The 15,011-nt window shown below is 37.6% G+C and overlaps 1 protein-coding gene across 1 annotated transcript in view; it reads right to left on the bottom strand.

Moving 5' to 3' along the window:
- Positions 1-15,011, bottom strand: part of Ccdc146 (coiled-coil domain containing 146) — a 134,651-nt gene that overhangs the window by 38,664 nt on the left and 80,976 nt on the right. Inside the window, exons 3-4 of the mRNA XM_076862492.1 lie at positions 12,093-12,175; positions 8,765-8,974 (exon numbers count right to left, since the gene is read on the bottom strand). Coding sequence (XP_076718607.1) covers positions 8,765-8,974; positions 12,093-12,175 — 293 coding nt within the window. The remainder of the gene's footprint in view (positions 1-8,764; positions 8,975-12,092; positions 12,176-15,011) is intronic.

The raw sequence follows: 15,011 nt of genomic DNA, 5'->3' as shown, positions 1-15,011 counted from the left end.
ATCAATAAATGTTATTCACCACATCAATAGACTTAAAGATAAGAACCATATGATCATCTCGATAGATGCAGAAAAAGCATTTGACAAAGTACAGCATCCCTTTATGTTCAAAACACTAGAAAAACTAGGGATAACAGGAACATACCTCAATATTGTAAAAGCAATCTATGCTAAGCCTCAGGCTAGCATCATTCTGAACGGAGAAAAATTGAAGGCATTCCCTCTAAAATCTGGAACAAGACAGGGATGCCCTCTCTCACCACTTCTGTTCAACATAGTTCTCGAAACACTGGCCAGAGCAATTAGACGAAAGAAATTAAAGGCATAAAAATAGGAAAAGAAGAACTTAAATTATCACTATTTGCGGACGACATGATTCTATACCTAGCAGACCCAAAAGGGTCTACAAAGAAACTATTAGAGCTAATAAACGATTTCAGTAAAGTGGCAGGATATAAAATCAACACGCATAAATCAAAGGCATTCCTGTATATCAGCAACAAATCCTATGAAATAGAAATGAGGACAACCACTCCATTCACAATATCCCCCCCAAAAATAAAATACTTGGGAATCAACCTAACAGAAGAGGTGAAAGACTTATACAATGAAAACTACAGAACCCTAAAGAGAGAAATAGAAGAAGATCTTAGAAGATGGAAAAATAGACCCTGTTCATGGATAGGCAGAACTAACATCATCAAAATGGCAATATTATCAAAAGTTCTCTGTAGGCTTAATGCAATGCCAATCAAAATCCCAACGGCATTTCTTGTAGAAATAGATAAAGCAATCATGAAATTCATATGGAAAAATAAAAGACCCAGAATAGCAAAAACAACTCTAAGCAGGAAGTGTGAATCAGGCGGTATAGCGATACCAGACTTCAAGCTATACTACAGAGCAATAGTAACAAAAACAGCATGGTACTGGTACCAAAACAGGCGGGTGGACCAATGGTACAGAATAGAGGACACAGAAACCAATCCACAAAACTACAACTATTTTATATTTGATAAAGGGGCTAAAAGCATGCAATGGAGGAAGGATAGCATCTTCAACAAATGGTGCTGGGAAAACTGGAAATCCATATGCAACAAAATGAAACTGAATCCCTTTCTCTCGCCATGCACAAAAGTTAACTCAAAGTGGATCAAGGAACTTGATATCAAATCAGAGACACGGCGTCTGATAGAAGAAAAAGTTGGCTACGATCTACATACTGTGGGGTCGGGCTCCAAATTCCTCAATAGGACACCCATAGCACAAGAGTTAATAACTAGAATCAACAAATGGGACTTACTCTAACTAAAAAGTTTTTTTCTCAGCAAAAGAAACAATAAGAGAGGTAAATGGGGAGCCTACATCCTGGGAACAAATCTTTACTCCTCACACTTCAGATAGAGCCCTAATATCCAGAGTATACAAAGAACTCAAAAAATTAAACAATAAGAAAACAAATAACCCAATCAACAAATGGGCCAAGGACCTGAACAGACACTTCTCAGAGGAGGACATACAATCAATCAACAAGTACATGAAAAAATGCTCACCATCTCTAGCAGTCAGAGAAATGCAAATCAAAACCACCCTAAGATACCATCTCACTCCAGTAAGATTGGCAGCCATTAGGAAGTCAAACAACAACAAGTGCTGGCGAGGATGTGGGGAAAAGGGTACACTTGTACATTGCTGGTGGGACTGCAAATTGGTGCAGTCAATTTGGAAAGCAGTATGGAGATTTCTTGGAAAGCTGGGAATGGAACCACCATTTGACCCAGCTATTCCCCTACTCGGTCTCTTCCCTAAAGACCTAAAAAGAGCATACTACAGGGACACTGCTACATCGATGTTCATAGCAGCACAATTCACAATAGCAAGACTGTGGAACCAACCTAGATGCCCTTCAATAGATGAATGGATAAAAAAATGTGGCATTTATACACAATGGAGTATTACTCTGCATTAAAAATGACAAAATCATAGAATTTGCAGGGAAATGGATGGCATTAGAGCAGATTATGCTAAGTGAAGCTAGCCAATCCCTTAAAAACAAATGCCAAATGTCTTCTTTGATATAAGGAGAGTAACTAAGAACAGAGTAGGGACGAAGAGCATGAGAAGAAGATTAACATTAAACAGGGATGAGAGGTGGGAGGGAAAGGGAGAGAGAAGGGAAATTGCATGGAAATGGAAGGAGACCCTCAGGATTTTACAAAATTACATACAAGAGGAAGTGAGGGGAAAGAGAAAAAAAACAAGGGAGAGAAATGAATTACAGTAGACGGGGTAGAGAGAGAAGAGGGGAGGGGAGGGGAGGGGAGGGGGGAAGTAGGGGATAGGAAAGGCAGCAGAATACAACAGACACTAGTATGGCAATAGGTAAATCAATGGATGTGTAACCGGTGTGATTCTGCAATCTGTATACGGGGTAAAAATGGGAGTTCATAACCCACTTGAATCAAAGTGTGAAATATGATATATCAAGAACTATGTAATGTTTTGAACAACCAACAATAAAAATTTTAAAAAAAACAAATAGAATAGAGAGACAAATATGGTAAATGTTGATGCAAATATATCAATAATCATGGTAAACATCAATTAAAAGACTACAAGTTGGAAGAAAAAAGGCTCAAATATACATTGTCTGTATGAGACTCATTTTAAATACATTTGTGTGTGTATATGTATATAAATAAAATGGATGAATAAAGATATACTATCTTAATCAAAAGAAGACAGGAGTCCCTCTACAGGTTGAGAATTCCAAATTTGAAAATCTAATAATCTAAAATGTTCCTAAATTGGAAATTTTTTTAGTGCTGATATGATATTCAGAATTTCTGATTCCAAACTTTTGGATTAGGGAGCTCAATCAGTAAAGTCTATGCAAATATTCTAAAATCCAAAAATCTCTGAACTCTAAAACACATCTGGTTCTAAGCACTTAGAAAAAGGGATACTCACTTGTATTAATTCCAGATAGAGCAGAGTACAGAGCAAGGAAATTGAGTAGGGCTAAGGAGGGTCATCTCACAAGAACACAGAAGTAAATTCTTCAAGAGAACATAATGATCCCTTACAGGCATCCGCCCTATCAACAGAGGGCAAAAATACAAAAGGCCTAAATTGATGAACTATAGAAATAGAAGAATCCATAATTGTAGTGGGTAACTTCAACACTTCTCTACCAGAAACAGACAAATGTAGAAGACAGAAGGTTAGCAAAGGCATAATTAAATTAAATATCATCTATTACTAAGATATATCTCTCATTTGTAAAAAGAAATGCCAGGCTTTTTCTGAAAGCCAATCATTACTACAAGTTGAGATTATCAAAAGAAATAGACTATTAGAAAGTACAGACAGTAAATGGGAAAATGTGCTTTCTTTCACTCAATGAGAATAATAAAAAAAGAGAACACTTATGTTTTATTTTTATTTTAACGCTTAGGCATAGGTGGCATGATGCCAAAATGAGATTTTAAAAATTGCGTTCAAATAGAGTTAGCCTGAATGTTCTAAACAAAATAAATATTAGTGGGTTGGATATGATCACTTGTTTATTTTTTTCTTCCAATAACCACATTTTGAATTCATTTTTGTCCACTGGACTTCCTGATGAGGTCTAAGAGAAATAGTTTTTATTTTTCTTGTTATTCTGCATTTAATGACTAATTATTAAGTGCCAAAAAAGTCTTAGGGTTTTCTATATCTGATTAACACAACCTTTAAAATATAGAACAACTATAAAATAAAAGTTGGGAATGCATGGAGAATTAGGTCTGCTGGTTTTACCAAGGACCCACTGGTTATATCCAATAGTCAGTATATCTGGGAACAGGGAGCTAAAGCATGTGCACGCACACTGGCTTTCATTTTTATAAAATTCCGTTTATAATAACGTAGATTAAGGATAGGGCCACCATATATTTCACACTGAATTTAATATAAGTTAACTTTCCAGGTCAAAACTGAAACTGAATTTTCAGAGCTGATGATATTTAATTTAATTTAACACCTTTCCTTTTAGAGTTTGAAAAATTGGTGATATTTAAATTCCCGTATATTGATCCTACACTTTAGGCAGGTTGCCACCAGGGGGTGGTAATGTGCTGCCATCTTTTGGTTATAAAGGCAACCTGATTGTCTTTGATTTTCAAAATGGTGACATGAAGCTATCCCATAAGATAGGACTTGTAGTCTTTTCTTTAAATAAAATGGTCTTCAGGAGTTCAAAGCCAGCCTCATCAACTTAGCAAGGCCCTAATAAGCTTAGTGAAACCCTGTATCTAAATAAAATATTTTTTAAAAGGGGCTGAAGATGTGGCTCAGTGGTTAAGCACCCTGGATTCAATCCCTGGTATGAATAAAAGAATGAATTAATTAATTAATAAGTAAGTAAATAAATAAAGTTGTCTTTTCTTTAAACAAATATATATGGCTAATTCTTATAAAACATTTTAAGCTAATTAAATTTCTATTATACAATTTTCTTTTTATTAAGAGACACTGACTTCTATTTCCTTTAAAAGATAAGTATTTTTATAAGGAGAGAAAGATCATAATCCTACCCCTATCACACCATGGATGGTCATTTTAATTTTCTCCATTTTTAAATAGGATTATATTAAATGTGTATGCATAGTTAAATCCAGTTTTGCTTAACAGTTATTATTTTCTCAAGTTGCTAAATATACTTCATAATTAATGATTTAATAGCTATTTTCAAGGTTTTCTAGGGCATATATACTATAATAAAACAATCCTAAATATAATTTATCACATATTGAACCTACTATATTCCAGGCATTTTACATATATCATTTCTAACCTTCACAACCTTGCTAAGCAATTTTTATCTTCATAGTATAAATGAAGAAACTGAAAAGTTAAGCATTTTCCCAGGTAGTCAAGGCTAGACTGACATTCAAATTGGCTCTAGAGTCAGTACCTCTGGACTGATTATTTAAATATTCCTGTTTCCTAGAACTCAGATTACTTTCAATTTCTCACTTTTATAAAAAATGATGTAGTAAATATCTTTGTCTAATTTTACTTTTTCTCCTTTGATTTTCATTTTTGCAAGGCATTACTAGAACAAGACTTTTTTTTTTTTTTGGTGGTGCCTGGGGATTGTACCCAGGGCCTTGTGCGTGCTGTGCAAGTACTCTACCAACTAATCTATATCCCCAACCCCAACAAAATATTTTTATATGTACTTCTTGGTATATATTAATTCCTAACCTTTTAAACTCACATTAAAATTTAAATATAAAAATTTTCAGCTTTCTGGACCAAGGGGTGCTTCAATATCAAAGCTCCTTAGGATTTACTTGCTTCCTCCAGTAAAATAGTCCTAATTTTAGCTATGTCATTGCAGGATTTTGGATTTTAGGGTCTGTGAGTGTAGAAGCAATGCGGGGAACCCAATAGATTGCCATGGGTGAGAGAAATCCTTCACTATAAGGAGTAGAATCAGCATGAATGGGTAGAAGTTGCAAGGAGGAAGGTTTCTGAACCAACCTAATAACCATCTCAGGGTAGAAGCTTTCCAGAATTGGAACTGGTCACTGAGAGAGGCTGAGCAATCCTGGTTCCTGAAAGTGTTTAAGTGCAGACTGATTACTAAAAGAAGATTCAGGTGATCCTAACATGTAACTGCAGCTGAGTACCATTTTGGAGGATTAACCGTTCTCAAATTCTAATTTGAATCAGAATCATGTAGGACTTGGGGAAAATTCAAGTGTCGCGCTGGGGTGGAGGTGTGGGCAGAATTCAGAATCCTTAGTTTCAGCGATGAATCTACTTTTAAAATGAGTATCTCAAGTGCTTTTCTTTCTGTTATTTGAGGATTATACTCTGAGAAACCTATTTTAAACTTAAGACATTAGTTGCTACAAGGGGAGCAAGAAAAAAAATTGAAAGTAAAAGGTTAGAAGATAAAATCTGTTGCAGCTGTATTTTTTTTATGACTTCCCCTGAGAACCTGCCTGCATGCCCCTCTGTCATATTCTCTAGAATTCCAGATGCACTGCTAAAATCATCCTTCCATTTCTTTCTTACATGATTTGTTTGCTTCTTGGTTTCTACTTTGCTGTCATTATTGGACCAAGAAAGAAAAATAACTAATGAACCCTGTGAGCAACAGCAGGGACTGTGAGAACCAGCTACAGGAGAGTGAACAGTCACTAAGGTTGGGATCACATCAGGACAGCCCTGCGTGTGTGTATGTGTGCATGTGAGGCCTGAGCAGCCCCACTCTCCATGTCCACACTGTGACAACAGCACTGACTGACCATGGCCTTCTTTTCCCAGCTGAGACTTGTCAGAATATGTCATATTTAGGGGCTGGGGTTGTGGCTCAGTGGTAGTATGCTCGCCTAGCATGCATGAGGCACTGGGTTTGATCCTCAGCACCACATAAAAATAAAGACAATAAATTCCATCAACAACTAAAAAAAAATTTTTTAAATATGTCAGATTTAGTATGAGAGCCATGATGTATTTGCTGTTAACGTTTTAGGAATTACTAGGAATCAGGGAAACCCCCAAAGTCAAGGCGAGGAAAATGTTGAAGAGAGTATTGAAAAACCTTTTCACAGGAAGTTTTTAGAAAGATAAATTACATCCATTTTGTGTCTAGTTACTTTATCATTTACTTAGCTTATTTAAATAGGTTACATATTCTTTCCTATGTAACCTATGTATTCTATTTATCAAGAGGTTGTTAATGAAAGGAATCCAAAAACTATGACTATGGTAGCATAATTATGACCAACCAGGTAATTATACTGACCATCAGTATTTATTTAAGGGCTTATCATAAAAACAGTAGAAAATCAATTGAGTTATAAATTCTTTTTCAAGAGTATCTGAACAAGATGTTGTTCTTAATAGATGCCAATGATTCAGAAGTTCCTAAAGGGGCTGGGGTGGAGGGGTGCTAGTTATTTGGACTTCTATTATTTAGAAAGTGAAAAACATGAGAGTTTATTGTACTGGCCTGACAAATGTCATCTGTATAATTGGATGAATAGTTTTCTCTCACTGGCTTAGTTTTCTTTTCTTTCTTTTTTTTTTTTTAAAAAAAATCTGGGGATGGAAATATCTACTTTTTTTCCAGGGGGAGGGTGTTGAGTGACTTATCATGTCATACTAAGCATGTGAAGCCAATGAAAATACATGGCCTGTAACTCTTGCCTGGTATTTCCTTTGGTATCATTTTTGTGTGTGTGTGAAAGCTTGTTAATTCTTGAGCTGATATTTGAAAATGCAAGGGAGTTGGCTCAAACTAAAGCATCATATGTCACAAATTAAAAAGAATCCACACTACGCATTTCTGTAAATGTGCATTTTGGACATTTTGGATGTTCTTGTTCACTGTAAATTACCATTCACCATCCCCTCCCTATCTCAAGTAGTTCAGTGAACAATCTGCCCATCTATACCTAAAAGGCAAGAGTTCTTTCTTTCCTTCTTGGCAGGAATACTTGGAAATTTTAAACAATTTAAATATCAACTGCCTTATGTTCTTCTTACCCTTTCACGAAATGTCAAACATTCATATTTTCAATACTAATGAACAACCACCAATTGTTTTAATTTTATTATTTTCTCAGCTGAAAGAGTGCTTACAGAGCACAGAAATAGCTAAGCTTTCTTTTTATAGATCTCAGTGGTGAGTTTAAAACAAGTTTAGACTGAAAGAAAAAAATACTGATTTTTTTCCCCTCTAAGTAGAATTCTCTTGATTAAACTGGCCTTCATTATGTACCCATCAGTTGAAAAATAAGATCCCAGGAGAAGATCTCAAAACCTAGGGCTTGTGAGGGTTTTAACAAGCCACTTGCTGGTCTCCAGGCAGGACTGAATTCTATTTTTTCTGACAGCAATTCTACCTGTTCTTAAAAATAGCTAGCTCTGCCACCTTAAATGTAACAAATTCTAGGAGAGATGGTTTGGCTTTCTGACTAGTATCCAGGCACAGCACACAGTGTACCATGGCTCAAAACCAGAACTGCCATAATTTTGAAATTCAACCTAAATGGTGGCTCTTCCACCCACTTGCTACTCCATGGGAGGAGTGTTCAAGAGATTTTGGAAATAACATTTGCTCTTCTAGTGACAGATTTCTTTTTTAGTTCATAAAATGACATTCTCTAGATTGGGATAAGTAAATGTGTCTTCCAAAAGGATGTAACATTCCTCCTCGGCCCTAAGGAACAGTTTCAGATAGAGAGATGAAGGTTGAATCCATGGGCCCTGTTGCTTGCTGTATTAGGACAGAGTGAGTCAAGTGGGACCCTCAGCTCACACAGGCTTGTTTGGAAAGAACATGTGGGGTGAAGTGCTCCCACAGGAAAAGTGATCCGGGACTCACACTTCTGGGGATAAGAATGAGGTGTCACAGTCAGGGTAAGGAGAGGGAAGGGAATGCCAAGTGCTTGTTCTATGGAGTGTAGTTTTTGGCTGTAGCTTCCAGAGCTATGGATTTCCTGACATACATTAAAAAAAAAAAACAAAAAACAAAACAGGATCTCCATCACCTGAGTCATTTTTCCTAGACGTCAGTTGTGTAACCCTTTTGTTCAGAGACTGCTCACTCCAAGGGAGCAAGGAAAGAACTGAGCTTGTAACTATCAACATATGGTAGGTACCTCTCTTTGTACCTAAAATTACTTTCTAATTTTTCTTATTTCTGTGCAAACAGCTTTGCTCTTATCTGTTTTCAGTGCGCTGGAGGGAACTGAGCACTTACCTGTTTAGTCTGTACTGATTATGGTACTCTCTTTCCTTCACTGCGTTATATTCATTTTGATACTTGAGCAGCTGTTCTCTCATCTTGGAGACCTCAGTGGAGAATGCATCTGGGAAACTATCAGCTTGCTGCAGGTGAAACTGCTGCTGTTGTATTTGCTCAGTAAAATTTTTGGCATTCTGTAGCAGCTGGACCTCTGACTCTTGGGTGCTGGGTTCCAGGAAGACAGATTTGCACAATGAGAAAGGTACGCTCTCCATACCTTTGGTTGCTCCTGTGGGAGGCATGGAGCTGCTCCCATTCTTGGGTTCAGTTCACCTCAGTATTATTTGGGGGCCAAATACTGCACTCCATGCTCAGGTGAATAAGGCTCAGCTGCTGACCTCAAGTTGCTCAACATGCAGCAGAGGGAATTGGTAACTGGAATGCATGCTGACAAGTCCTACCACTGGTGTCTAGACCCAGACAATGTGAGGTTGACAGAGAAAAGACTAAATTCAATGGGATTATGCACATTTCCTCTGACTTTGAAGAATGCCAAGACTTCCAAGGAAGGGGGGAAATGAGGGCAGTCCCTTGAACTGCCCCAGAAATCTGGCTTTCTTGAGTTCTCCTGACTTGATTATAGAAAGATCTTTGCCCTCTTAGGAAGAAACAAACTTGTAATGGCACTTTACAAGGAAACTAGGAAGAAAAATTCCCCTGTAAAGATAGGAACATAAATTATGGATTTTAAAAATCTTAACCCTGAAGCCTGTCCAAAACCATACTTGAACACCACAGAAAAGGAGATTCTATTACTCCAATTATATTTTATGCCCTAGGCCCAATTTGGAAAGGGTGGACATAGAGGCAGATCTGGATGGATATAGAAATTGTACATGGTCAAATCCACAGAACCTTCTAGAACACACCAGTTTTATCATCAAACATGACTTATCTTTCTGAGAAACCCTCACATTAGCTACCCAACCTATTCGGGGCAAGGTCTGACCATTTCCTGTTTTAGAGTCAGTGTTCTCTTTGGGTGTGTGTTCTCCACCATCTTCAGGTTTTAGCTCATTTGCAGAGTGCCCCATAATTTGATCAAGGCTGTCTCAGCTCAAGTTATCAGCTCCACCCATTTCCCAGGCTTTAATATGTCAAGTGCCCAATGGCATCCAGCAAAAATGTTTACTATTAGCAGAATATGTTCCAGGCACTGTGTTGAGTGCTAAATAATAGCTGACTACAAATATGGTGAAAACACATATATAAATTCCACTAATTAAATTTAAACTTTTTTTTTTTTTTTTTTTTTTTTTTTTTGGTTCTGGGGATCAAACCGAGGACTCACACATACAAGGAAAGCACTCTACTACATAGTTACTAGGGTTATTCTCTTACAATTCAATTTCCTTGCATGCTCATATACTCTGTGAATCTAAAGTTATCTGCTCTTAATAAGACATACTTCAATTACTAGACTACAAAATATTGGATTGAACCATAGTGTATGTTTTCCCACAGAGAAGAGGAGGACAATGTGGTGTTTGGGTTCTAGTCAGAATGGAAATGACAATTCATCCATAAATTCTTAAATATATTTCAGCAGAAATATATTTCTGTGTCTATAGGAGAGAATTTAACAACTTTTATAATGTGGTGTTTATGGAAAACTCAATCAGTTTCAATATCTCCAGCCCACACCTGCCTGCTGCAACCCTAGCACAAAAGCAGAGAGTGTATGTCTTCATGCCTTTAAAGGCCCTTCAAGCAGTGGGCATAGGATAGAGTGGTTGGTGTTTACAACGCAGAGAGAGGAAACTTTCGGGTCAAGAGGAGGTAAAATGTGGGTAGCAGAAGGGAAGTAACTATTTTGTAACATGACCTGGAAGCAGGAAGAAATAACACCACAGCCTTGCTCCTACATTGATATATGTCACTAGAGCCCAGGGATCTGAGTTTTGGGGCAGCGACCATTTGGGGAAGTTAAATCATTAAACCCTGCAAGCTCCCCTGGGCTCCAAATAAGAGCTATCCAGAGCACAAAAAACTCCGCAATATCCTTGTATCTTCAAAAAAGCTTGGAGGGATGCCTTGACATCTGAAGAGTCTTCTACCAGTAAAGTAGTTGAGGTACGTTGAAGAAGATGTCTCCAGATTTTTTACCTACAGCCTCCCAATTCCGGAGTCTTGAGAACAACTTACTGGCAGGCAGTGCCAACTCTGGGGGAATGGATTCTCCATGAGGTGCTGGGGAGGAGGAGCCAAGGCTGGGGGCATTAGTATGGACTGGGGTATAAGTGAAGTTCGCACTGGGATGTAGGCCTGCTCTTCTCCCAGCCATTCACTCTTCCCTCATGCTTCCACCCTCAAAGTACCCTACAGACACAAGACCTGGGCATGTTAAGAACTAGGGGCATTGGTTGGGGATTGGCAGAAGAGGATGACTGGGGACTGGTGGGATGGAGCTTTTGATGAATATATCATACAAGGCTCTGAGGCAGGAGGTGAGGAAAGGAAGGAGGTGGCTTATGAGTGTTAAGAAACAGCAGCAGATTTGTCCCTCTCCTTGTTTCTCTACTCCCCTACCCCCTTGATTCCCAGTACCTAATAGCAGGTACTTGGAAAAGCTACTGAATCATCATTCTATGGAAGCTTCTTCTGGCCTGCTGCTGACCTGGTCTTGGCTAAGGTGAGTAGCCTGGTATAGGAAGAAGAAGTGAGAAGTAAAGACAGGCATCTTGGCAGATGTAGGCTGGGGTCGTCATAGAATCTATACCTCTGAGTGGTGAGGAGAGGTGGGCAGGAGTCCTACAGGAGTGTTCTGCAGCACAGGCTGTCAGCATGCCACCAAAATCCCCTTGTCTCAAGCTTCAGTATCACCAGCAAGCACTTGCATACCTCTATCTCCAGCTATAAAAGCTTGCTTGACTTCTCCAAGGGCAAGCTAGAAGTTCCAGGAATGAATCTCACTGGGAACAATCCTTTAATCAATGAGGGATGGAAAAAACTGGTAGTAAATATTCCAGTTTTGTTATCCCTCAGTGGCAGATTCTGAGGTGCATTCTTCATAGTCACTCAGAATGTCCTCTGTGAGACTACACCCCAGTTGCCCACAGTGTAATACCCACAGAATGACCCACCCCAACTAAACTCCTTTCCCAGTCTCACTTCCCCACTCTCCCATGATGCTTTTTTGAGTCATTTATCAGACTACTTGAACTCAATCCTTGTCTCAGGGTCCAGCTTTAGGGACACTATCTTTGAACACAAAGATAGGTCCTGTTACAGGTAAGAAATATAGATATGATAAAAGACATCTCCACATTGGTAAGGAGCTTACCTCATCACGGTGTCATGCAGCAAGGTATACTTGGCTTTTAATTCTGCCATTCTGGTTCCAGGAATTTTTCCCATGGCATGTAACTAGCAAAGAGAACACAAGGTCACCATTAGCTGTCACCCCCCTCATGTTTAAGCAGGAGATAAAGTGACATACGAATATCTTACAAAATATTTCAGTTAAACATCTGAGAGGGTACACATGAGGCAATATAGCTTACTCTAAAGACATTGGGTATTTAGAGAAAATAGCTAGTTCTATTCTGCCTCCAGTCTCTGTTCTTGGACAAATCTTTTGATTCTCCAGGTTGTGACTTCTTCATCTGGAAAGTGAAATAACTGAATAAAATTATTTAACTCTAGAAGTATATTTCTAGGATTAGCAAACAACCTGAATATTATAGATTACTAGGATGGCCATTTGTAAATTGAATGAAGCAATGATTAAATACCTATTATAAATAAATTATTCATTCTTGAAAATATTTTATGAGATAGGGATTATTATCTCCATTGGAAACTACGGTTTTGAAGAGTTAAATAATTTGTCCAAGGTTACAGGTAAAATGCTAATTGAGACAGAGGCAGGATTTAAACTAGGTGGTCTAGGTCAAAAAACCCAACATCACTGTCCTAACCTGATGGATGCTTCTGCCTCTACTGTCAAAGCAGCAAGGAAACTATCCAATATAAACAGAGGTGTTAGTTTATTCCTTCTTTTATTTCTGGTAAAAAAAAATTTGACTTGCTCTCTGAATAGCATGATAATTAGTTAATAACATCATAACATTAAACACCAAAGTTTTACCTTATTAAAACCACAACACAATGAGTATTTTGAATTAGGTTTCACTTTAAACTGTTACTGACATAATATCAAAAAGCAGAACTAGGGGCTGGGGCTGGGGCTCAGCAGTAGTGCACTTGCCTGGCATGTGTGAGTCACTGGGTTTGATTCTCAGTACCACATATAAATAAATAAAATAAAGGTCTCTCAACAACTAAATTTTTTTTTAAAAAGAACTAAAGAAAAGATTTGTGTTTCAATATTGCTTGAATCCATCCACTTCCTGCCTTTCTCTGAATCCACTAGTTCAAGACACATCATCTCTCAACTAGACTAGTATGAAATTTAACTGCTTCCCTAACTCTCCCTGTGCCTTCTTCCACTCAGGAACCCCACCCATCTTCTTTCCACAGAGATCTTTTTAAAAATCAAACAAGGTCTGTTTTGCTGGGTGCTCAAAACTTTCAAGTGGAATAAAATTCGTGATTCATGATATTCAAGATCCTGAGGCCCTGCATGACCCTGCCTTCCTCTCTCTGTCTCCTTCCACAGTATCCTCTTCAAGCTCACAGTGCTTCTGCCACACTGGCTGCCTTTTCTTTCCACAGATGATGCATAGATCTCTTTCCTTTTCTAAGGTCTCTGAATTAGCCATTCTTCACTTTTCTCCTATTTCATTCCAACTTTTTCTTCATGCCTCAGGCTAAATATCCATTTATGAAAAGGCCTTTTCTCACTTCCAAATCTCCTTTACCCCAAACTCTGTACTTTATAAATATAACACCTACATTCTTTAATAATAAATTTAATTTGTTTATTGTTAATAACCGTTTGTTTCTTTGTGCCTTTATTTTTTCAATTAACACATGGTTATAAGTCCCTAGAGGAAAGGGTTTTGGGCACCTTATTCTTCATATTCCAGGTGCTCAATAAATTGTTTATAGTAATTAGCAAGTGAATAAAAGTAACTGACAAAACACAAAGAGTCTACACAGTGAGGCAACTGGTCTCTCTATCCAAATCAGGGTTGAAAATGTTAAATACACTGGAACTATCGCTTCTTTGTGAAAGTGTTAGAGATCTTTCATGAGGGCCTGGGTTCCACTCCCACAGCCCTCATTTTTTTAAATCCATGGATGAAATAGGGTGAACCGGATCTTAAAGATCTTTTAAAGGTTTAAAATACATTCAAATGCCACCTTAAATCATAATTTATACATACATTTTAACTGAGTTACTTTGGTAAGCAGACAGTGTCACATTTTATAGACATTTAATTAGGCACATTTATTTTGGTTCTACATTTTTTTTCCCTGTATTTTTGAGGCATTGTATAACTTATTTCAGGACTCAGACATTTTCACTGGTTTCTGAAAGGATGTTGTGCCTTCAAAGTCTTGTAAGTAAAAAGTACATAAATACTATTAATAATTTGCATATTGTGAAAGATTTCTGGGGAAAGTTTAGGCAAAGGTAAGCATGTGAGTGTATGTTAATATATATGTGTATGTACTATGAAGTAGGGGCCAGCCTTATAACTAGCCAGCGCTCCAGCATTGAACCACTGGGTAAGTTAACTATGGATTTATATGTTTAAAAATACATACAGTCTTTAGTTTGTTCTTAAAATGGAAAAACCATTACTTCCTATCCACTGTTCCCTTGCATAAGAGAAATAGAAATGAATATGACAAAGGCCCCACCATAAGGTAAATCAGTTTGAAGAGAGAAGAAATGACAGAATACTTCACCTATATTCAGTAGTTTTATTGTTAATAACTATTTAATTTTTTGTGCCTTTATTTTTTGCATTTATTTTCTTTATATTGTAAGTTAAAGCAAATAAATAAAATTATAAATTATAAACCACTTCCAGAGATCAGGAATGCTAGAATGGTGGTGTGAAGAACTCAAAGAATCCCTCCCTCAAAGGCATATTGATAGAACTCATCAAAATAAGCTAAGTTGGGCTGGGGATGTGGCTCAAGCGGTAGCATGCTCGCCTGGCATATATGCGGCCCGGGTTCGATCCTCAGCACCACATACAAAGATGTTGTGTCTGCCAAAAACTAAAAAATAAATATTAAAAAAGTCTCTCTCTCTCTCTCTCTCTCTCTCTCTCTCTCTCTCTTA

Source organism: Callospermophilus lateralis, chromosome 1 (genome assembly GCF_048772815.1).
Source record: "Callospermophilus lateralis isolate mCalLat2 chromosome 1, mCalLat2.hap1, whole genome shotgun sequence".
NCBI lineage: Eukaryota > Metazoa > Chordata > Mammalia > Rodentia > Sciuridae > Callospermophilus > Callospermophilus lateralis.
Note: the sequence above shows the minus strand (reverse complement) of the source record. Positions and strands in the feature narration are given on the sequence as shown.